A 24240-nucleotide genomic window follows, 5' to 3' on the forward strand; every position below is an offset into this window, starting at 1 on the left:
AGAGCGCAGGCTCAGTAGTTGTGGTGCACAGGCTTAGTTGCTCTGCAGCATGTGGGATCTTCCCAGACCAGGGATCGAACCTGTGTCTCCTGCATTGGCAGGCAGATTCTTAAGCACTGTGACACCAGGGAAGTCCCTGAAAGCAAGTATATATTTCTGATAACTCTTACGCACACAAAACAAACACACTGTAATTAGTTGGCACTATCTTTACGCTAAAGTGAATATAAATATGAAGTTTTTGTGTTTTTAAATGTATTTTTATGTTTTTCAAATGTGTTTTATCTTACTTCATACTTTGTTCATTTATCATGGAACTGCTTAACTTTCCTTGAATTATTTGCAGTAATTCATCCATCTGCTTCCACTTTATTTTTTGGGCTTTTTAAAAAGTGTAGTTGTCTAGGGCTTCCCTGGTGGCGCAGTGGTTGAGAGTCCGCCTGCCGATGCAGGGGACACGGGTTCGTGCCCCGGTCCGGGAAGATCCCACATGCCGCAGAGCAGCTGGGCCCGTGAGCCATGGCCACTGAGCCTGCGCGTCCGGAGCCTGTGCTCCGCAACGGGAGAGGCCACAGGAAAGAGACAGTGTGGGGAGGATGACTGTTGAAGAGATTAACATAGACTAATAAACTTTACGGGAATAAATTATTTCCCCTTCATGCACTGCTTAGATTCAGAAGCATCTGGCATGTTTGAGAAACTTCTTTTACTTAGACAAGAACACTTGAAGTTAACACGACTGGTAGTTTGATATATTATCTGAAATGGTAGAACTTGGTTTTTTACGTAAGTATTTTAAGTCTTTATGTTATATAAGAAATATGTAACTGCTATTGTTTATTACAGATACTGCGCCTGACACTCTAAAAGTAATGGGGTGAGATTACCTTCAGATCTGTGTAGAAAGCAGTAAAATATTGAATTGACCTAATCTTTCTATTAATCGTCCAGGGAATAATAAATAATCTCAGTACTTAGTTATTCATGGTTAGCAAGAGAGTCTCTGTAATCTTTTCTGATCCTCACAAGAACTGTATAATATCAATATTATTTTCCTCATTTTACAGATATAGTCAAGGAGATTAGTATTTACCACATCAGGGAACTAACTAGACCTCAAGCGCAAGTTTGCTGGCTCCAGATCTAGAGCTTTTTCTGTTACATGTTGCTAACTCATTAAAGTCTTTAATATTCCTTTCAGAATTGCCCTAAGTAGAACATTCTGTTATCAAATTTTAGGTATACTGATGTGCTCTGTAATATGCACGTTTTATTTTGCTTTTCTTTAGTTCCCCAATCAGGGATTGAACCAGGACCCACAGCAGTGAAAGTGCCGAGTCCTAACCACTGGACCTCCAGGGAATTCCCTGGAGAAGGCTTATTTTTAATTTTCTTTCTCTGCATTCCACTTTGATTCTAATGATTTCACTTTCTTCTCTTTTATGTCAAATATATACCTTGTAAACCATCACAGGAATATTGCTGCAGCTCATACTGGGATTGTTTAACTTCTTGTGTTCAAGAGTCTGGCTATCTATCCTTATTTACAAACAGCAGTTATAATGTATGCCTTGTGTTCGTGATGATTCAGAAAGAATGAAGTGTCGTTGAGTATCTTACCTTTTTTTGAAAAAATAGAAACTAAAAAGCAATCTAAATCTTTGCATATTTTAGACCCTGAATCTTCTGCTATTTAATTCTTCAAAGTGTTGTCAGTACAATTGGAATATTTTGGTTTAAGGTATTATTTCTTCCCACATCATCTAGAAAGTATTCGTCTTTTATTCTGTACTTAACTGTTTTTTGGCTTTTTTCTTGTGTTTTATAGTCTTCAAGGATCTTGTGTTAAGATCTGTTCTCTGCTTATAAAAGTTAAGGATGCTGTGTGGTTTACATATTTAGAAGAGATAATTAAAAAGCTTACATCTTAAACCATAAATGTTATCATAGACTCTAATAAATTTGGTGTAGATTCTTTTGGTGCTAAATGGTCAGTGTTTGAATATTTGCTGAAAGGATGAGGTGAATGAATGTCAGTCTCTGTATATTATTATGTTTTTGTAATATATTTTCACTTGAAGCAGTAAATGCTAATTTTGCCCATGCCATTGTGGCCAGGAAGTTGTGCTGAAAGTTGATGTAGTGTTCTAGTGTGTGTTCCTCAGACTCATGCTAAGGAAGTATATCTTGCCCTTATCAGTTTCATCAGTTGGGAAAGATTTGGCCCTTTGTTACTGTCTGCACAGGAGTTACTGAAAAGCTAGATTTGTTTTGAGTCGTACCTTCCATGCCTGCTCTGTTCTGGATCACACTATAGAAAGAGGAAAAGATCTTTATGTTTGAGGTCACACAGTTTGGCACCTGTTACTCTACAGTCCTTCAATTACCATTCAGAACATTGGTCAGAATGGATTTTGTCATGCATCAATAAAATCTTTCAGGCAGACCTGTGTCTTCCATCCAATTTATAAGTTTGATGTCCTTCTTACGATCTTAAATTGGACATAGTCAAAAAGCTTTGTGTAACACAGCGGTGTTCATCATCATCATCATATTTAAAACCTTGTTTGAGAGATACACACCCCACTTTAAAAATAAATACCGAATCTTTTTTTTTTTTCTTTTTCTAACTTCCTGAAAGAAAACAAAAAGACTTCTGAAGAAATCTGACTGTCTGGGCCCACCTGTAAGTGGTCTTGGTGAGTCTGGGCAATCATCCTGGGCCTTCCCTTTGCTGTTGTGAGATTGGAAATTCTACTTTTTGTGGCTGTTTGAATGTGCCTGAGAAGGTTCAGAGTCAAGGGGAAGATCCTTCCAACAGATGCAGAGGAAAACACAGGAGGCTAATCAAAACTGCAACCCTGTAGAGGCTATCAAGGGGCAGAGTATAGGATAGAACACAGACCACTACCCTGATTAAGGTACTTCCTGGCTTTTCAAGAGTTACCATGATCTCAGATCGTGCTGGTCTCTTCAGAGTTTCCTGCAGTTGTTAAAGAGAGGTCTGTCCACCTTTGCTATGCAGCATGAGTTGGGGCTGATGATATATTACAGAGTACATAGAAACACAAGTGCTGAGTTATGGCAGCATGGCAATAAATAAATAGTTATATGAGCAGAAATCTTGTATATATGTGGTAGAAAACAGATTACCTGGCAGTACAGAAAGAAGAGCACAATAGATAGAGGAAGCAGCTGGTGAATCTTGTACTCAGGAGACAGTAGAAAAGATCAGACACTCATTTGTATGGTGACAGGATCCCATTTCAGTGTCTTTATCCTGGAATTAAGAGCCATGGTGATAGCACTTTTAATGGAGAATAGTGGGCTGTTAAACTTCGAATCTGTTTAAAGGGGAGACCCAGTATTTTTGAAATGAAAAGAGGTTCATTTGAGGTATAGTTCTCTTCTTTATTTCAAACCTTATTTTGATGATGGCCTTGAAATTTTCTTCAATATAAAGATTTCACGTGAGATTCATTGGTATAAAATTTATACCTCTCAAAAAACTAGTAAAGCAGCATTTTCTTACCATATGTTTTTACAAGTAAAATGTTCTAGAAGTTTGTTTTTTCACCTTAACAACATACTAGTAAAGTCAGTACACAGTAGTATTACACCACATCCTACCTCCCCTCCCAACAAAGGTCAGTGAACAGGGTTGGGAATTTCTTTTACATAGTGATTGATAAGCAAACTGCATAATCTAAATAATCTAAAATAAACTAACCAGAAGTGGCCCAAGAGTTAAAAAGTGTTGTTCTTTTATCTTAAGGATGTCTATATGCTTATAAATGATACCTTGAAATAGATTTTAAGTGGTTAGGCAGGAAGTAGGGTTTTTTGGAGAACGGGGTGACAACAATTGTTGTCAGACTTGGGAGTTTTAAAATTTAATACATTGATTTTGTTCAACATTTAAAAAGCATAAAAGGATAGTCAGTGAAAAGTCTTTTTCCCATTTCTGCCCATCAGTTCCCATTCTCAAATTTTCTATACCATTCTACGTGTATGTGAATGTTGATAATATAAGATAAATTCCTAGGAATAGAATTAACAGATTATAGGGGTTATGCATTTGTAATGTTGGTAGGCATTGCCACTAGAATATAGGAAAGTTAATTTCCCTGTGCCCTTTGCAGAGCCACATAATATCAAACTCTTTAATCTTTGCCAGCCTAATTACAGGGTTGGTGGTTGTTGTTGTTGTTTTTAAAGCTGGTTTAAATAAGCATTTCTCTAAGGTATTTGATGTTATCATCTCCTTAGGAGCCATTTATATTTGTTTTTGTATGAGTTGATTGTTAATTGCTTTGCCTCATATTTTTACTCAACTCCAAGCCTCCTTGTATTTCCTTTTGTTTGGAGAAATTAGCCATTTTTTTAAGGGTAGGTCTGCTGGTAACTATCTTAGTTTTCTGAAAATGTCGTTATTTCCCTTTCTTTCATGATGGGTATTTTCACTAGATGTAGAATTCTGGATTGGCAGTTCTTTAAACACATAAAAAAGTGTTAGGCCACTTCCTTCTGGCCTCTATGGTTTCAAGTGAGAAGTCTGTTGTCGTTCAAATCATTGTTCCCTGTAAGCAATGAGGGAATTTTCTGCCATTATTATTTAAAAATTTTTTTTAATTTCAAATTTTTCTCCTGGGATTCCGATAACATAAATGTTAGATCTTTTGTTTATTGTTCTACAGGTCTCCGAGGCTCTGTTCATTTTTTGTTTTTTTTTTAAATTTTCTCTGATGTTCTGGTTGGGTAATTTCTATTGGTCTGTCTCTGGTTCGCTAACAGTTTCCCTGTCATCCCCACTCTGATATTGAGCACATTTTATTTCAGTTATTGTATCATTGTATTTTTCAGTTCTAAAATTCCTTTGATACTTTATATCTTCTTTTCTCCTGAGATTTTTAAACTTTTTCATTTGTTTAAAGAACATTAATAATTGCTTGTGGAAGCATTTTTAAGATGGCTTTTAAAAAATCCTTGTTAATTCCAACATGTGAGTCTTCTGGGTGTTGGCGTCTTTTGATTGTTTTTTCTTACTTAAGTTGTGATTTTCCTTGAAAATCGTTCTTGAAATTATTAGTGATTTTTTTTTAAATTTTGTCCTGGAAATTTGGGGTATTGTATGTTATGAAACTCTGGATTCTGTTTATGTTTTCTATTTTTAGCAGGCAGTCACCTTATATAGGTTTAGCATGTAGGTCCTGGCCTCCTTTTGTAGATTGTGGTTTCGATGATAATTCAATTTCCAGAGCCCTTGCAGTACTATTCTGGTTTCATTTCTATGCTACTGAAAAACTGGATGCTATTCAACACTGTAGTTTAATTCTCAAACCTTTTGCCATATTAGTTCTGGTCAGTTTAACTTGGGGGTCTCCTCCCCAGGACTTCATCTATAAATTTAAAGAATCTTTTTCTCTAGCTTCCTTCTCTGAAATCTGTGCCACCTGCTGGTGCAGTGAGGGGAGCTGAAGCCCAGGCTTCCCACTTTGTCTCTACTGACATCACTCTGGCAAGGGAAGGGGAACACTGCTCGAAGGGGAGGGTACTGGAAATGCAAATTCTCTACTTTGTCTCTGCTGATAGAGCCAAGAGGGAGTTGGTGAACTTTTTTTTTTTAATTTTCCCCCTTAGTATTTGCTTACAGTAAAGCAGGTATTGGTGACAAATTTTTTGTCCTGCTAAACCATCTTTTTTCTATTTCTCTGTCTGGAGAGAGCAGGCCTTTCTTGGGGCTTTTACAAACCTGTGTCCATTGGCATTTCTGAGTTGCAGGCTTCTTCAGCGTGATGTCTAGGGTATATGGGAGACAGATTGAAAACCACCATGTCACCTTCAAATCCAGAGATCCCTGGCCACTCTGCCTTCTTTCTACCTTTCAGAGTCTTCTTATGTTTGTTTCTTTTTGTATTATGTCTAGGATTTCTACTTACACTTAGCAGGAGGATAGGAAGAGATTAATCTATTCCATCTTCACAATTTCTCCATTCCTTTCTTCATACTTTTAAAGTATTGTAAAAAAATCTTCCCTTTTATATCCAGAATCTACTCATCCTTAAATTACACCTATAAAGGAGTTTGTTCAGTGCTTACTAGCACATTGTAAGCACTCTACAGATACTACTCCACACTACTTTTCCCTGCCTCTATTTCAAATCCTAACATAAGTCAGTTCTGCTATACTGCTTGTTTTGAAAGCATGCATTTGTTCCATTCAGCTGATACATTAGAAGACAATTTGAACATAACATCAGTTTCACCTTTGCCTATGCATGCTCTTGTCTACAAGAAATACTGAGTGCAGAAAACCATACGCAGTTGAACAGCTTTACAGGAATACACAAAAATTACACATACACAGGGGAGTTCCCTGGTGGCCTGGTGTTAGGATTTGGCACTTTCACTGCCGCATGGCCCAGGTTCATTCCCTGGTTGGGGAACTGAGATCCTGCAAGCTGTACGACACGGCCCCCCCAAAAAAATTTACACATGCACACCCCTCACACATCTACTAAGCTACCTCAGTTCATCACTTGTGTTATGAGCCACGCCTGAGTACAGTTCATACTAAAACTTTCCATCTAATTTCATATCACCCCCACTTGCACTAACTTTACAGTAACTCACAAGCTATAGCCCTACCTGACATTCACTTCCACAAGCAAACCCATGATTTTCTCAAAGTATTTATTGTCGTATTTATGTATTTCTTAACTATTTAACATGTGTGAAAGCTCTGTTGCTATTTCTTTGTTGTTTTTTTTTTTGCAGTACACGGGCCTCTCCCGTTGCGGAGCACAGGCTCCAGACGCGCAGGCCCAGCGACCATGGCTCACGGGCCCAGCCACTCCATGGCACGTGGGATCTTCCCGGACCAGGGCACGAACCTGTGTCCCCTGCATCAGCAGGCAGACTCTCAACCACTGCGCCACCAAGGAAGCCCTCTGTTGCTACTTTTATTAGTTTCCTATCTTTTCTTTTAATGTGTCACTGATGAAGTTTTTGAGTTTTGTGCCCCTAACCCCATTTTTCGTATAAGCCATGTGGTTTTTATTGTACAGTTTTTCATGGCACAGTGATTTATAGAAATGCATACGTTGGGGGACTTCCCTGGCGGTCCAGTGGTAAAGACTCGCACTTCCAGTGCAGGGGGCGTGGGTTCAATCCCTGGTTGGGGAACTAAGATCCCACATGCCACGCAGCAGGGCCAAAAATTTTTTTAAAAAAAGAAATGCATATGTTGTCTAACAGCAGAACTGACTGTGCTTCTCCAAACCTTTTCTACTTTACTCTTGTCCTTATTGACCATATTCACTAATAAATCCATATACAATTTATAGTCAGAGTTTCTAGAAAATTTATTACAACTCAATGTATGTTTTCAGGTGCTTTTTGCTATTAAATTCACACTTGTTGGTCTTATTTTCCAAATAGACAGTAAACTCTGTGAAGGCAATTTGCTATGGAACTTCCCCATTTATACTCTACAGTTCTTTCTCTCCATGTCCTGGCATCATGTTAAATATATATCTATGTACTATTTACTTAAACATACTTGTTGATCTGAGAAGGATAAAATTTCAGATTCCCGATGTGCCTAAGTCATATTTTTAAATTTAGGTTAACACAAATTTTGACACTCAAGCTACATTCTGTTAGAACTAATATTGATATTGTCATGTCTCTTTTTTTTCTTACTCTTCTGTTTTTAACTGCTCTTTCTCAGTCATTTTATCTTTTTTTTCTGAGCAGTTTCATAGGAAAAGGGGACATAAATTAAATTTCACTAAAAAATAATGTTGAGAAACATGAAAAGAGGGAGCCTTTCAACCTTAGAGCTTTCTAGGTTCTATTCCAAGGCATCCTCCCTAAAAACACAGTTTATTTTCCTTTTTTTAAAAAATTAATTAATTACTTTTTTTTGCGGTACGCGGGCCTCTCACCATTACGGCCTCTCCCGTCGTGGAGCACAGGCTCTGGACGCGCAGGCTCAGTGGCCATGGCTCACACAGGCCCAGCTGCTCCGCGACATGTGGGATCTTCCCAGACCAGGGCATGAACCTGTGTCCCCTGCTTTGGCAGGTGGACTCTCAACCACTGCGCCACCAGGGGAGCCCCTATTTTCCTTTCATAGTTCATATCATCTAATACTTGGGCAGATTATATTACCCTAAAAATAGTTATAAATCTTTTTGATGGTCTTCTATATTGTTGTGATATTTTGCTTCGCTCAAATGCTTACATGAAAAGTGAAGTGAAAACTAAATAATGGTTATTTGAAATATATTTAATACATTTGGTGGGGAGAATGGGCTTGCTTTTTTTTTTTTTGGTAAACTTAGATTGTTTCTTTGAGATTTTTCTTGTTTCTTGAGGTAGGATTATATTACTATAAACTTTCCTCTTAGAACTGCTTTTGCTGCATCCCATAGGCTTTGGATCATCGTGTTCTCGTCATTTGTCTCTAGGTATTTTTTGATTTCCACTTTGATTTCTTAAGTGATCTCTTGGTTATTTAGTAACATACTGTTTAGCCTCCACATGTTTCTGTTTTTTACATTTTTTTTCCCTGTAATTTATTTCTAATCTCATAGAGTTGTGGTCGGAAAAGATGTTTGATATGATTTCAGTTTTCTTAAATTTACTGAGGCTTGATTTGTGACCCAAGATGTGATCTATACTGGAGAATGTTCCATGCGCACTTGAGAAGAAAGTGTAATCTGCTATTTTTGGATGGGATGTCCTATAAATATCATTTAAATCTCTCTGGTCTATTGTGTCATTTAAAGCTTGTGCTTCCTTATTAACTTTCTGTCTGGGTGATCTGTCCATTGGTGTAAGTGAGGTGTTAAAGTCCCCCACTATTGTGTCACTCTCAGTTTCCTCTTTTATAGCTGTTAGCATTTGCCTTATGGATTGAGGTGCTCCTGTGTTGGTGTATATATAATTATTATATCTTTTTCTTGGATTCATCCCTTGATCATTTTGTAGTGTCCTTCTTTATCTCTTACAATGTTATTTTAAGGTCTGTTTTATCTGTTATGAGTATTGCTACTCCAGCTTTCTTCTGATTTCCATTTGCATGGAATATCGTTTTCCATCCCCTCACTTTCAGTCTGTATGAGTCCCTGGGTCTGAAGTGGGTCTTTTTTTCTTTTCCTGTGTTGTACAATATATCCTTGTATCTTATTTATTATTATTATTTTTATACAGCACGTTATTAGTCATCAATTTTATACACATTAGTGTATACAGGTCAATCCCAATCACCCAATTCATCACACCACCACCACCACGACCACCCTGCGGCTTTCTGCCCTTGGTGTCCATACGTTTGCTCTCCACATCTGTGTCTCAATTTCTGCCCTGCAAACCGGTTCATCTGTATCATTTTTCTAGGTTCCACATATATGCGTTAATATACGATATTTGCTTTTCTCTTTCTGACTTACTTCACTCTGTATTGACAGTCTCTGGATCCATCCACGCCTCAACAAATGACCCAATTTCATTCCTTTTTATGGCTGAGTAATATTCCATTGTATATATGTACCACAACTTCTTTATCCATTCATCTGTCGATGGGCATTTAGGTTGCTTCCATGACCTGGCTATTGTAAATAGTGCTGCAATGAACATTGGGGCGCATGTGTCTTTTTGAATTGTGGTTTTCTCTGAGTGTATGCCCAGTAGCGGTCTTGCTGGATCATATGGTAATTCTATTTTTAGTTAGTTTTTTTTTTTTTTTTTTTTTTGTGGTACATGGTCCTCTCACTGTTGTGGCCTCTCCCATTGTGGAGCACAGGCTCCAGACGTGCAGGCTCAGCGGCCATGGCTCACGGGCTCAGCTGCTCTGCAGCATGTGGGATCTTCCCGGACCAGGGCATGAGCCCGTGTCACCTGCATCAGCAGGTGGACTCTCAACCACTGCGCCACCAGGGAAGCCTTATTTTTAGTTTTTTAAGGAACCTCCATACTGTTCTCCATAGTGGCTGTGTCAGTTTACATTCCCACCAGCAGTGCAAGAGGGTTCCCTTTTCTCCACACCCTCTCCAGCATTTGATTGTAGATTTTCTGATGAAGCCCATTCTAACTGGTGTGAGGTGATACCTCATTGTAGTTTAGGTTTGCATTTCTCTAATGATTAGTGATGTTGAGCAGCTTTTCATGTGCTTCTTGGCCATCTGTATTTCTTCTTCGGAGAAATGTCTATTTAGGTCTTTTGCCCATTTTTGGATTGGGTGGTTTTTTAATATTGAGCTGCATGGGCTGTTTATGTATTTTAGAGATTAATCCTTTGTCTGTTGATTCGTTTGCAAATATTTTCTCCCATTCTGAGGGTTGTCTTTTTGTTTTGTTTATGGTTTCCTTTGCTGTGTAAAAGCTTTTAAGTTTCATTAGGTCCCATTTGTTTACTTTTGTTTTTATTTCCATTACTCTAGGAGGTGGGTCAGAAAAGATCTTGCTGTCATTTGTGTCAAAGAGTGTTCTTCCTATGTTTTCCTCTAAGAATTTTATAGTGTCCGGTCTTACATTTAGGTCTTTAATCCATTTGGAGCTTATTTTTGCGTATGGTGTTAGAGAGTGTTCTAATTTCATTCTTTTACATGTAGCTGTCCAGTTTTCCCAGCACCACTTGTTGAAGAGACTGTCTTTTCTCCATTGTATATCCTTACCTCCTTTGTCATAGATTAGTTGACCATAGGTGCATGGGTTTATCGCTGGGCTTTCCCTCTTGTTCCATTGATGTATGTTTCTGTTTTTGTGCCAGTACCATACTGTCTTGTTTACTGTAGCTTTGTAGTATAGTCTAAAGTCAGGGAGTCTGATTCCTCCAGCTCCATTTTTCTTTCTTAAGATTGCTTTGGCTCTTCGGGGTCTTTTGTGTTTTCAAAAAAATTGTAAAATTTCTTGTCCTAGTTCTGTGAAAAATGCCATTGGTAATTTGATAGGGATTGCATTGAATCTGTAGATTGCTTTGGGTAGTAGAGTCATTTTCACAATATTGCTTCTTCCAATCCAGGAATATGGTATATCTCTCCATCTGTTGGTATCATCTTTAATTTCTTTCCTCAGTGTCTTATAGTTTTCTGCATACAGGTCTTTTGTCTCCCTAGGTAGGTTTATTCCTAGGTATTTTATTCTTCTTGTTGCAGTGGTAAATGGGAGTGTTTCCTTAATTTCTCTTTCAGATTTTTCATCATTAGTGTATAGGAATGAAAGATTTCTGTGCATTAATTTTGTATCCTGCAGCTTTACCAGATTCATTGATTAGCTCTAGTAGTTTTCTGATGTCATCTTTAGGATTCTCTATGTATAGTATCATGTCATCTGCAAACAGTGACAGTCTTCTTTTCCAATTTGTATTCCTTTTATTTCTTTTTTGTCTCTGATTGCTGTGGCTAGGACTTCCAAAACTATGTTGAATAATAGCGGTGAGAGTGGACATCCTTGTCTTCTTCCTGATCTTAGAGGAAATGCTTTCAGTTTTTCACCATTGAGAATGTTGTTGGCTGTGGGTTTGTCGTATATGGCCTTTATTATGTTGAGGTAGGTTCCCTCTGTGCCCACTTTTTGGAGTGTTTTTATTATAAATGGGTGTTGAATTTTATCAAAAGCTTTTTCTGCATCTATTGAGATGATCATATGGTTTTTATTCTTCAGTTTGTTAATATGTTGTATCAGATTGATTGATTTGCATATATTGAAGAATCCTTGCATCCCTGGGATAAATCCCACTTGATCATGGTGTATGATCCTTTTAATGTGCTGTTGAATTCTGTTTGCTACGATTTTGTTGAGGAATTTTGCATCTATATTCATCAGTGATATTGGTCTGTAATTTTCTTTTATTGTACTATCTTTGTCTGGTTTTGGTATCAGGGTGTTGGTGGCCTTATAGAATGAGTTTGGAAGCGTTCCTTCCTCTGCAGTTTTTTGGAAGAGTTTGAGAAAGATGGGTGTTAGCTCTTCTCTAAATGTTTGATAGAATTCACCTGTGAAGCCATCTATCTGGTCCTGAACTTTTGTTTGTTGGAAGATTTTTTAGTCACAGTGTCATTTTCATTACTTGTGATGGGTCTGTTCATATTTTCTATTTCTTCCTGGTTCAGTCTTGGAAGGTTATACCTTTCTAAGAATTTGTCCATTTCTTCCAGGTTGTCCATTTAATTGGCATAGAGTTGCTTGTAGTAGTCTTTTAGGATGCTTTGTATTTCTGCGGTGTGTTGTAACTTCTCCTTTTTCATTTCTAATTTTATTGATTTGAGTCCTCTCCCTCTTTTTCTTGATGAGTGTGGCTAATGGTTTATCAATTTATCTTCTCAAAGAACCAGCTTTTAGTTTTATTGATCTTTGCTCTTGTTTTCTTTGTTTCTATTTCATTTATTTCTGATCTGATTTTTTTTGTTTTGTTTTGTTTTTTTGAGGTACGCGGGCCTCTCACTGTTGTGGCCTCTCCCATTGCGAGTGTCTGTTTAACTTCTCCTTTTTCATTTCTAATTTTACTGATTTGAGTCCTCTCCTGCTTTTTCTTGATGAGTCTCGCTAATGGTTTATCAATTTTGTTTCTCTTCTCAAAGAACCAGCTTTTAGTTTTATTGATCTTTTCTATGGTTTTCTTTGTTTCTATTTCAGTTATTTCTGCTCTGAAATTAATGATTTCTTTCCTTCTGCTAACTTTGGGTTTTGTTTGTTCTTCTTTCTCTAGTTCCTTTAGGGGTAAGTTTAGATTATTTATTTGAGATTTTTCTTATTTCTTGAGGTAGGCTTGTATAGCTATAAACTTCCCTCTTAGAACTGCTTTTGCTACAGCCCATAGGTTTTGGATCGTCGTGTTTTCATTGTCATTTGTTTCTAGGTATTTTTTGATTTCCTCTTTGATTTCTTCAGTGATCTCTTGGTTATTTAGTAACGTAGTGTTTAGCCTCCATGTGTTTGTGTTTTTTTTGTTTTTTCCCCTGTAATTCATTTCTAATCTCATAGCGTTGTGGTCAGAAAAGATGCTTGATATGATTTCAGTTTTCTTAAATTTACCAAGGCTTGATTTGTGACCCAAGATGTGATCAATCCTGGAGAATGTTGCGTGCGCACTTGAGAAGAAAGTGTAATCTGCTGTTTTTGGATGGAATTTCCTATAAATATCAATTAAATCTCTCTGGTCTCTTGTGTCATTTAAAGCTTATGTTTCCTTATTAATTCTCTTTCTGGATGATCTGTCCATTGGTGTAAGTGCAGTGTTAAAGTCCCCCACTATTATTGTGTCACTGTTGATTTCCTCCTTTACAGCTGTTAGCGGTTGCCTTATATATTGAGGTGTTCCTATGTTGGGTGCATATATATTTATAATTGTTATATCTTCTTGGATTGATCCCTTGATCATTATGTAGTGTCCTTCCTTGTCTCTTGTAACTTTCTTTATTTTAAAGTCTATTTTATCTGATATGAGTATTGCTACTCCAGCTTTCTTTTGATTTCCATTTGCATGGAATATCTTTTTCCAGTCCCTCACTTTCAGTCTGTATGTGTCCCTAGGTCTGAAGTGGGTCTCTAGTAGACAGCATATATATGAGTCTAGTTTTTGTATCCATTCAGCAAACCTGTGTCTTTTGTTTGGAGCATTTAATCCATTCACATTTAAGGTAATTATCCATATGTATGTTCCTATGACCATTTTCTTAATTGTTTTGGGTTTGTTTTTGTAGGTCCTTTTCTTCTCTTGTGTTTCCCACTTAGAGAAGTTCCTTTGGCATTTGTTGTAGAGCTGGTTTGGTGGTACTGAATTCTCTTAGCTTTTGCTTGTTTGTAAAGCTTTTGATTTCTCCATCGAATCTGAGTGAGATCCTTACCAGGTAGAGTAATCTTTGTTGTAGGTTCTTCCCTTTCATCACTTTAAGTATATCATGCCACTCCCTTCTGGCTTGTAGAGTTTCTGCTGAGAAATCAGCTGTTAACCTTATGGGAGTTTCTTTGTATGTTATTTGTCATTTTTCCCTTGCTGCTTTCAGTAATTTTTCTGTGTCTTTAATTTTTGCCAGTTTAATTACTGTGTGTCTCAGCGTGTTTCTCCTTGAGTTTATTCTGTATGGGACTTGCTGCGCTTCCTGGACTTGGGTGGCTATTTCCTTTCCCATGTTAGGGAAGTTTTCGACTGTAATCTCTTCACATATTTTCTCTGGTCCTTTCTCTCTCTCTTCTCCTTCTGGGACCCCTGTAATGTGAATGTTGGTGTGTTTAATGTTGTCCCAGAGGTCTCTTAGGCTGTCTTCTTTTCTTTTCATTCTTTTTTCTTTATTCTCTTCCGTGGTAGTGAATTCCATCATTGTGTCTTCTAGGTCACTTATCCATTCTTCTGCCTCAGTTATTCTGCTGTTGATTCCTTCTAGTGTAGTTTTCATTTCAGTTATTGTATTGTTCATCTCTGTTTGTTCTTTAATTCTTCTAGGTATTTGTTAAGCATTTCTTGCATCTTCTTGATCTTTGCCTCCATTCTTTTTCCAAGGTCCCAGATCATCTTCTCTATCATTATTCTGAATTCTTTTTCTGGAAGTTTACCTATCTCCATTTAGTTGTGATTTTTTGCAGTTTTATCTTGTTCCTTCATCTGGTACCTAGTCCTCTGCCTTTTCATTTTGTCTGTCTTTCTGTGAATGTGGTTTTCGTTCCACAGGCTGCTGGACTCTGTAGTTCTTCTTGCTTCTCGGGCTTGCCTTTTAACGAAACCAACTTCAGTGTATTTCTCAGGAAAGAATCACAATGCAAAATAAATATAAATTGGAGCTGGTGAATAAAGCTTTGTTAATCATGGGGAAGAGCATTACTGTGTTTTGTCAGGTAATTTTAACAGCTGTATTCCATGCTTATGTGGAATATTTTTATGTTGTCTCCATATTATATGGCCTCAGATATTTGTATTTAGAGTTACTCTTATGCATTATGAATTTATTTTCTTCCTTAGGTTTCTTTAAGTTTGATTCTCCCCCCCACCTCCAGTGCTCAGGTTTTTAGTGTATGCAAGTAGGTTTTTCAGTTTGCGTACCCATACTGCCTCACCATCAACAGTGGTTTTGGGATCAGATTAACAGTTGGACTCATGAGACAAGCTAGGCTTCACTCAGCACTAAGCTTATTTATCATTAAGAAAGGATATAGGACAGGAAACAGCACAGCTTGAACAGCAGCGTCATATTAGAGATGTCATGAGTTCTAGGCAGAGCTTGCATATATCCTAGGCATCTCAGCTTAATAGGTTCGTAGTCCTGAGGAGCATGACTGGGTGATGAAGACTACCTAATAAGTTCATTGAAGCTATTACCTCTTGAGTTCCTTCAGCTTTTATACCTTGTTCCCATTCTCCAGTGCAGCAGCTTCTCTTCGATATCAGAGTAATAATCTTAACAGTGAACCACAGACCCTTGGGCAAGTACACAGTAACTCCAGCCAGATTCTCATTTATCTCTGTAACTCAGTACACTCCTATAAATTCTGAGTTAAGAGTTTTAAGAGGGACTTCCCTGGTGGTGCAGTGGTTAGGAATCCTCCTGCCAATGCAGGGGAGGGACACTGGCTCAATCCCTGGTCTGGGAAGATCCCACACACCGTGGAGCTTAGAACTAAGCCCGTGCGCCACAACTACTGATCCCGTGTGCCACAGCTGCTGAAGCCTGCACGCCTAGAGCCTCTGCTCTGCAACAAGAGAAGCCACCACAATGAGAAGCCTGTGCATCACAATGAAGAGTTAGCCCCCACTCACCACAACTAGAGAAGGCCCCAGTGCAGTCATAAATAAGTAAATAAGTTTCAAGAATAATTTGGCCAAGTGCCAACCAAGTGCCAAATCCTCAGGTGTTCTGAAGCTAACAGAAAGGTTACAAACCAGCTGTTAACCCTTTCAATTAAGGTCTGTAAACAGACAGCCAACAGTCAGTCCAAAGATATTTTCTTTGTCCTCTTTGATTTTTTTTTAATTATGGAAAATACTAACATATACAAAAGTGATTGAAATTGTATAACAAATCACCCATGTTCATTACCCATCTTTGCCAATTAATTTATGGCTAATTTCATGTTACCTGTACTTGGACAGTTCTCCATTTCCTGTTTGAAGCAAATTCTAGGCATAACATTTTATTGATAAATATTTCACTATCTCTAAAAGGTGACTCTTCTGAAAAAAATAACCGTACCATAATCATATGCAGACATATATACACATATGTTCCTAAATGTCAGAAATCCTTACAGTGTTCAAATTTCTAATTGTTTAGTTAATGTTAATTTTTTGATGTTTGAATTTGAATCCAAATCAGGTTCAAACATTTGGGTTGGTGTTGTAAATTTTTTTTGTTTTTAATAGATTATCCCACCATTTCTTTTTATGTTTCTTGAGATTTATTTGTTGAACAAGCTAGGTCATTTGTCCTGTAGTGTTTCTTTCCCATTATTGCACACACTGAATTTTACAGATTGCATCCTTCTGTTATGTAATGTGTTCCTTCTGTGCTTCTATTTCATATAACTTTGTAGTTAGATCTAGAAAATTGATCAGATATAGTTTTGATTTTTTTAAATTCTATTTGATGGGAGCAAGAGTCACTTTGGACAGGTTGTCTCTGTGCTCTGCAGTGGCCATTGGTGGGCAGTGCCTCCTTAGGAGTTGTGAAATGGTGATATTCTAACTCTGTAATTCCTTATTCATTTATTCTTGGAGTACTTTTGATAAAGAGCATCTTCCCTTCATCTACTATTTGGTTAGCCAGTGGAACAGTTCATATATGATAAGAAGGATAAATGATTTATATTTTATTTACCTATATCATTATGAACTGATCATTCTAATGTATTTTCTGTTCCACTGTATTGTAGTTATCCATGTATCAATATTGTCCCAGCTTTAGCCTGAATTCACTTACTTCTTTTTTAATTAAGGCATAATGGACTTAAAATATCCTATTGATTTCAGGTATACAACAGTGATCTGATATTTTTATACATTACAAAATGATCACCATAATAAGTCTAGTTGCTCTCTGTCACCATACAGAGATATTACAATATTATTGACTATATTCCCTGTGCTCTACACTACATCCCCATGGCTTATTTTATAACTGGAAGTTTGTACCTCTTAATCCCATAAACCTATTTCCCCACCCCCTTAATCACCTTCTCCTCTGGCAACCACTAGTTTCTTCACTGTATCTATGAGTCTGTTTCTGTTTTGTTATGTTTGTTCATTTGTTTTGTTTTTTAGATTCCACATATAATTGAAATCACACAGTATTTGCCTTTTTCTGTCTGACTTATTTCACTTAGCATAATACCCTCTAGATCCATCCATGTTGTCACAAGGGGTAGGAGGTCCTTCCTTTTTTATGGCTAAGTAATAGTCCATTGCGCGTGTGTGTGAGCTACATCTTTATCCATTCACATATCGATGGACACTTAGGTTGCTTCCATATCTTGGCTATTGTAAATAATGCTGCAGTGAAGGTTGAGTTGCATATATCTTTCAGAATTAGTGTTTTAGTTTTTTTTGGATAAATACCCAGAAATAGAATTGCTGGGTCTTATGGCACTGCTATTTTAACCTCCTGAGGATCCTCCATGCTACTTCCCATACTGGCTATACCAATTTACATTCTCACAAACAGTGCACAAGGGGTCCCTTTTCTCCACATCCTCACCAATGCTTGTTATGTGTTGTCTTTTTGATAATACCCATTCTGACACATGTGAGGTGCTATCTCATTGTTTTGATTTGCATTTCTCTGATGATTAGTGATGTTGAGCATCTTTTCATGTGCCTGTTGGCATCTGGATGTCTCCTTTGGGAAAATGTCTATTCAGGTCCTCTGCCCATTTTTTAATCAGATTGTTGAATTCACTTCTTTAAGTCCACCATGGTTGGAATTAGAATACTGTTAGGTGGGCGAAGCTCTGTCCAGTCTGTCATATCTTTCTCCATTTCCTGGTTAACCTCACTTACTTGTGTTAGTTTCCTCATTCTTAAAGCATTTGAGTTTTGGGACCCCTTTTAAAATTAAACTTCCTTAACCCAAAATAAAATTTAAATTTGAAATTACTTTTTGTAGAGACCCCAAAACATATTTATTAATCATTGGCAAATGACTACCACTACCCCCTGTTGTAAGTCTGCTGTTCAACCAAAGCTAAATTTCTTAATCATTAGAGGAATACTCAGGCATTGAATAAGCCCATGCCAGTGGAATCGTTTTTCTTATCTTTCCACATTCATGCATAGTATTTTTTCTATTACTTCTCTCCTACAGTTGTACTTCCAATATTGATAGTAAGAGAAAAGTTGAAAACTACAAAAAGATTAGAATCTGGGATTCTTGAATGTTATTTCTGTGCCTTTAAAAAAGTATGTTATTCATATGATTCCTAAAATTAACTTAGTTTAATGTTTTAGATTTACCTATTACTTTTCCAGAATTCTTTAGATATAAATATAACTCTGACCCATGAATCTGGAGATCTGGATTCTAATCTTGAGTCTTAACTCCTTTCCTGTACCCCTCAGGTCAAATAGCTGGATGAGCTAAGTGTTGAATACTGGACTTTGAGAATCTGCAAAAAACCCTAAACTTCCACTTACAAAGTTTGTCTAAAAAGTGTTCACCAAACCGTTTTGCTTTTTATTAAAGCTAGGAAAGAAGAAAAGAAAAGGCATAAATCCTCCTCCTCCTCCTCATCGTCATCCAGTGACTCAGATAGTTCAAGCGATTCTCAGTCTTCTTCTGATTCTTCTGATTCTGAAAGTGCTTCTGAAGAGAAATCAAAAAAAAGAAAGAAGAAACATAGGAAAAATTCTCGTAAACACAAGAAAGAAAAGAAGAAGCGAAAGAAAAGCAAGAAAAGGTCTTAATTTACTTTTACAGTACTGACTTTCTATTCTAATTCCCTTCTGTTTATATATAAATCTATTGGGATTTTGGATCAATTATATGGAACATGAAAATAGTGAGAAATGTTTCATAGTATGAAGTATAAGACCATTTTGATATTCTACAGTCTATAGATTAAATTTGGGAACATTCATTTTAATTTTCAACAAAACCATTCAGTTCATTTTGTCTGAATTCAATGACCTTTTGGTTATATAGGTTTATATTTTATGGGAGGAATATACGATTAGTGAGAATTATAGGAAACCAATGACTTTTCTTATTTTCTGTAGCAGTCTCGCTTTTTTGTTCTTTATTTTTTTCCTCCTATGATAGCATAAGGTAGAAAGCAGATAATGTCAGCATATTTCTTTTCTTTCCTGTTTTGTCTGAAATAATCTATGGTTGTACTAAAACTCATCTTTATAAACCTGTTGCCTCTAAAGCAGTTGCTTTACCTATATTTTCAAGTATTTTAAATTTATCAGAGGGCATTGCACATGAAGTATCATATTTTGGTTCCATTTTATTGGAAAATATTTTTTGAGAATGTGATAACAGAAACATTTGGTTTTGGTTTTTGGTTGGTTTGTCAGAGGAATGAGTATTTTCCCCATGTAATTGCATTTTTGGTCAGAAATGGGGGACAGAATGATGTATATATTGTACATATTACAAAGGAAAGAAATACCAACAATTGGAAAATCGGGGTAGGTACATAATAACTAAGTGGAATTTGTTGTGTGTGTTTCTTTTAAAGCGCATCTAGTGAAAGTGAGGCTGAAAATCTTGAAGCACAACCCCAGTCTACTGTTCGTCCAGAAGAAATCCCTCCAATACCTGAAAATAGATTCCTAATGAGAAAAAGTCCTCCTAAAGCTGATGAAAAAGAAAGGAAGAACAGGGAGAGAGAGAGAGAGTGGTATGTGAATATGTTTATTTTATAAACTCCCCTACATTCTCTACTACAGAACTTTTCTTTTTTAAAAAACCATTTTTGCTTATTTTAGTTAAGATTTAATTGGTGACCTTGTCCCAAGATTGAAATTTCTTAATACGATAATGTTAGCAAGGCTCCTTTTTGCTAACCACATAGCTGAAAAGATAAATTGACTTAATTCAGACAGATTTTTGAATAAAAGTTACATTAATTAAAAAAAAAAAAACAAGCATTGCAAATGGCAAAAAGATATGTTAAGTGGCATTCCAAACAAATTCTATTTAAAACAAGTGTTTTACTCTGTTATTTGTATACATTAAACTTTTAAGCAAGTAAGAACCTTTATTTTTCAGTTTGTCTGATGGGGGAAAATGCTGTTTTCCTTGCCTGGTTTACAATATTGTGGTATTGAAAATTGACAGCATATTCAAGTACTTTGAAAGTTTTTCTACATAAGTTCACATTATTAGTATTAGAAATTGTTGGTTCTTTATGAATCATTTTAATAATTATGTCCAAAGATAGGAAAAAAGATGGGTATCTTTCTCTTATTTATAATTGGAAATAATGTATTTAAAAGTGATAAAATTCTGAACATTCCCCCTATACTTTCACAATACAGTAAAAATATAAAAGTAAGTCTTGGTTACTTGAATTGGGATAATTTTGATGGATTGGATTGAGTTTACTCAGTTAATAGGAAATTGTGTTTCTAAGGAAGTAAACATTAAGGAGAAGATATTTGAACTACTTTAGAATGCATTTTTCAAACATACACAGATATTGTTAGTGCTAATTAAATATTAACTCATTATTATTTGAAAATAAATAGTTTCCCTTTCTGGTATAAAGCATGATATTAAACATTTTGCTAATTCAGACCATCTTGTCTCTGTTTAATTCACATTAATTACATTTCTCTATAGTTTTATTACCAGTGAACAACTGCTTATAGGATAGTAAGATACTTTAGAATCAGATAGCTTTAAAATGGTTCTCTCAACAGCATGTAGCCTACTATGAGTTCCTTAGCACTATCAAGTTGACTTCATCTTAGTGATGATTATATAACAGTGTTTCTCAACAGGACACAGTTGGCATTTGGGAACAGGATAGTTCTTCATCTACACACATTACAAGATTTTAGCATTCCTGACTTGTCACTCGGTACCAATAGCACCCTCTAGTCATTGACAGTTGTAAAAATGCTCCCATACTTTCCCAGATAACTACTAGGATTGATAACATTCCTGGTTGAGAACCACTGATTATATATGTAAGACTTTAAATTTATTAGTTTAGATCAGTAAAGCTATGTTCTCCAGATTTATTTTTATAAAATAATGTTTTTTAATTTTCCCTCTGCTTCCTTCTAGTAATCTACTTAACTCCCAGCCTGCTTCATACCAGAGGCGACTTTTAGTTACTAGGTCTGGCAGGAAAATTAAAGGAAGAGGACCAAGGGTAGGTGATTCTTTTCCCAGAAGTCCTAATAGTATTGCATTTATCTTAAATAATCCTAGAGTGTTTCTTAAGTATTGTTTTATACATAAGTAGTTAAAATTTAGAGTAGATACAGATGTTGAATTATATGTTCTCTTTTTATAGTAACTTCTTTGTGTTGGTTCTTCCACTTTGAAAATCCATGGGATGTTAATGGATTTTACATGTACATGGTATAAAATGAGATTGAGGTCTTTCTTGTACCCCTTTGTTACTTCCTGACCACTGTGTCCCTATGCTTGTTAAAAATTAACCCTATTCTTATATTTCATACTCTTTCTCTTCACTGGATTCTCCTCATCAGAATTTAAATATCTTCTTGTTTTTTCAAAACTTTTAACCAACGTGGCTATACTTAGTATATTATTTCTTCACTTCCTACTCGTTCCTCAGCCATTTCAGTTTGTCTTCTGCCATTCTGCTGAAAACAGCACTTGCTTTATGGTCAGTTCCAAGTCACAGAATCCATTGGATCCTTTCAGTCTTTGTCTTATTTAATCTCCCTCCTTGTAATACTCTTTTCCCTTTGCTTCCATCATCTTTTCTTCCTGTCTCTGGCCAGTCTATCTTAAATTTCCAATGCTAGTTCATGCTCTTCTACCTGATCTTTAAATATTGTAGTACCCCAGGGTTCTAACTCTTCTCACTCTGCATATGCTTCTTGGGCAATATAATCACTCTTGTAACTTCACTGGGTACCTGTATGCTGATAACTGTCGGTTTTTCATCTGCCTTTCTGGCACCAAAGGTTTATTTGATGACCATTTAGGTGCCTAATGGGCACTTTAAACTCATCATATACAATGGTAAGCATAAACACTTCTTCAGGCCTGACCCTCCTTTAGATTTCTGGTCTCAGTGACAGACACTGCCACCTGTGCAAGCACTTAAACCTGAAGCCCAAGAATCATTTTGTTTCTCCCCTTTCTTTCCTACCTTATATAACTTATCCATCACCAGATCCTGTCTATTCAACCTCAACCTCCTAAATACTCTGAAATCTATCTGCTTCTCTCAAGCTCCACTCCTACCATCTTAGTTCAGTTCACCATTGTATATTCTCTGAACTATAAATGGCTTCCTAACTATTCTTATGGCAGTTCTCAAACTTTTTTGTCTTCGGACCTCTTTACACTCTTAAAAATGATTGAGGATTCAAGAGAGCTTTTGTTGATGTGGGATATAGCTATCGATATTTACTGTTTTAGAACTTAAACCCAAGAAATATTTAAAACAAGAACATATAAACACACATTTCATTAGCAATGAAAGCAAAGATATCAAACCACATTATGCTTCATTGATTTCCTACCTGAAAATTGGGAAATTTAGTTATTTTAGAAGGCATGGAAATATCAGACATTTTTTTGAACCTAGAAATATGTACACTTTAGCAATTGTTACAATGCTTTCATATTTTTATATATTAATTTTTCCCCTCTTTTTTTAAAGCGTTATCGAACTCCTTCTAGATCCAGATCAAGGGATCGTTTCAGACGTAGTGAGACTCCTCCACATTGGAGGCAGGAGATGCAGAGAGCTCAAAGAATGAGGGTATCAAGTGGTGAAAGATGGATCAAAGGGGATAAGTAAGATTTAACTCTTATTTCAAATGTAGTAACAAGTATTTTTTTAACTATTTAAAATTATTTCATTTAAAGCCATTTCAATTGTTTCTGAATGTCTTAAGGAAAATAGAATATCATTTCAGCAATAATGGACACCATTGTTTTCCTAATAAAGTTTCCCCAAAACTTTTTTTCTTCATTTTTTAGGAGTGAGTTAAATGAAATAAAAGAAAATCAAAGAAGCCCAGTTAGAGTAAAAGAGAAAAAAATAACTGATCATAGGCATGTTTCTGAGAGTCCAAACAGAAAAAGTGAAAAGGAAAAGAAAGTTAAAGATCATAAATCTAACAGCAAAGAGAGAGACATCAGAAGAAATTCAGAAAAAGATGATAAATATAAAAACAAGGTAAAGAAAAGGGCCAAATCGAAAAGTAGGAGTAAGAGCAAAGAGAAATCCAAGAGTAAGGAAAGAGATACAAAGCATAATAGACATGAAGAAAAGAGGATGAGGTCAAGGAGTAAAGAAAGGGATCATGAGAATGTTAAAGAAAAAGAAAAGTCTGATTCTAAAGGAAAAGATCAGGAAAGGAGTAGAAGTAAAGAGAAGTCTAAACAGTTAGAATCCAAAAGCAATGAGCATGATCATAATAAAAGTAAGGACAAGGACAGACGTGCACAGTCTAGGAGTAGAGAACGCGATGTAACTAAAGGCAAACACAGTTACAATAGTAGAACAAGGGAACGAAGCAGAAGTAGGGACAGGAGCAGAAGAGTGCGGTCTAGAAGCCATGACCGAGATCGCAGCAGAAGCAAGGAGTATCACAGATACAGAGAACAGGAGTACAGGAGAAGAGGAAGATCACGGAGCCGAGAGAGAAGAGCAACGCCAGGAAGATCAAGAAGTAAAGACAGGAGGAGAAGGAGGAGAGATTCACGGAGCTCAGAGAGAGAAGAAAGTCAAAGCAGAAACAAAGAAAAATACAGAAACCAAGAAAGTAAAAGTTCACACAGAAAAGAGAATTCTGAGGGTGAGAAGAGAATGTACTCTAAAAATCGTGATCATAGTAGCTCGAATAGTAACAGGGAAAAAAAGGCTGATAGAGATCAAAGTCCATTCTCAAAAATGAAACCAAGTAGTCAGGACAATGAATTAAAGTTCTCAACTTTGAAAAATAAGGAGGATGAGAAGACCAGATCCTCAGTGGAAAAAGAAAACCAAAAATCAAAGGGTCAAGAAAATGACCACACACTTGATAAAAATAAAAAATTTGATCATGAATCAAGCCCTGGAACAGATGAAGACAAAAGTGGATGA

At 36.4% G+C, this 24240-nt stretch overlaps 1 protein-coding gene across 1 annotated transcript in view; it reads left to right on the forward strand.

Annotated features, from left to right (window-relative positions):
- PPIG (peptidylprolyl isomerase G) overlaps window positions 1-24240 on the forward strand; it is a 34425-nt gene extending 10185 nt beyond the window's left edge. The window contains exons 8-12 of the mRNA XM_007452622.1: window positions 18675-18888; window positions 19675-19836; window positions 21231-21318; window positions 22810-22946; window positions 23133-24240. Of these exons, the coding sequence (XP_007452684.1) occupies window positions 18675-18888; window positions 19675-19836; window positions 21231-21318; window positions 22810-22946; window positions 23133-24240 (1709 nt within the window). The remainder of the gene's footprint in view (window positions 1-18674; window positions 18889-19674; window positions 19837-21230; window positions 21319-22809; window positions 22947-23132) is intronic.

Source organism: Lipotes vexillifer, unplaced genomic scaffold (assembly GCF_000442215.2).
Source record: "Lipotes vexillifer unplaced genomic scaffold, Lipotes_vexillifer_v1.1 scaffold454, whole genome shotgun sequence".
In the NCBI taxonomy this organism is placed as follows: Eukaryota; Metazoa; Chordata; class Mammalia; order Artiodactyla; family Lipotidae; genus Lipotes; species Lipotes vexillifer.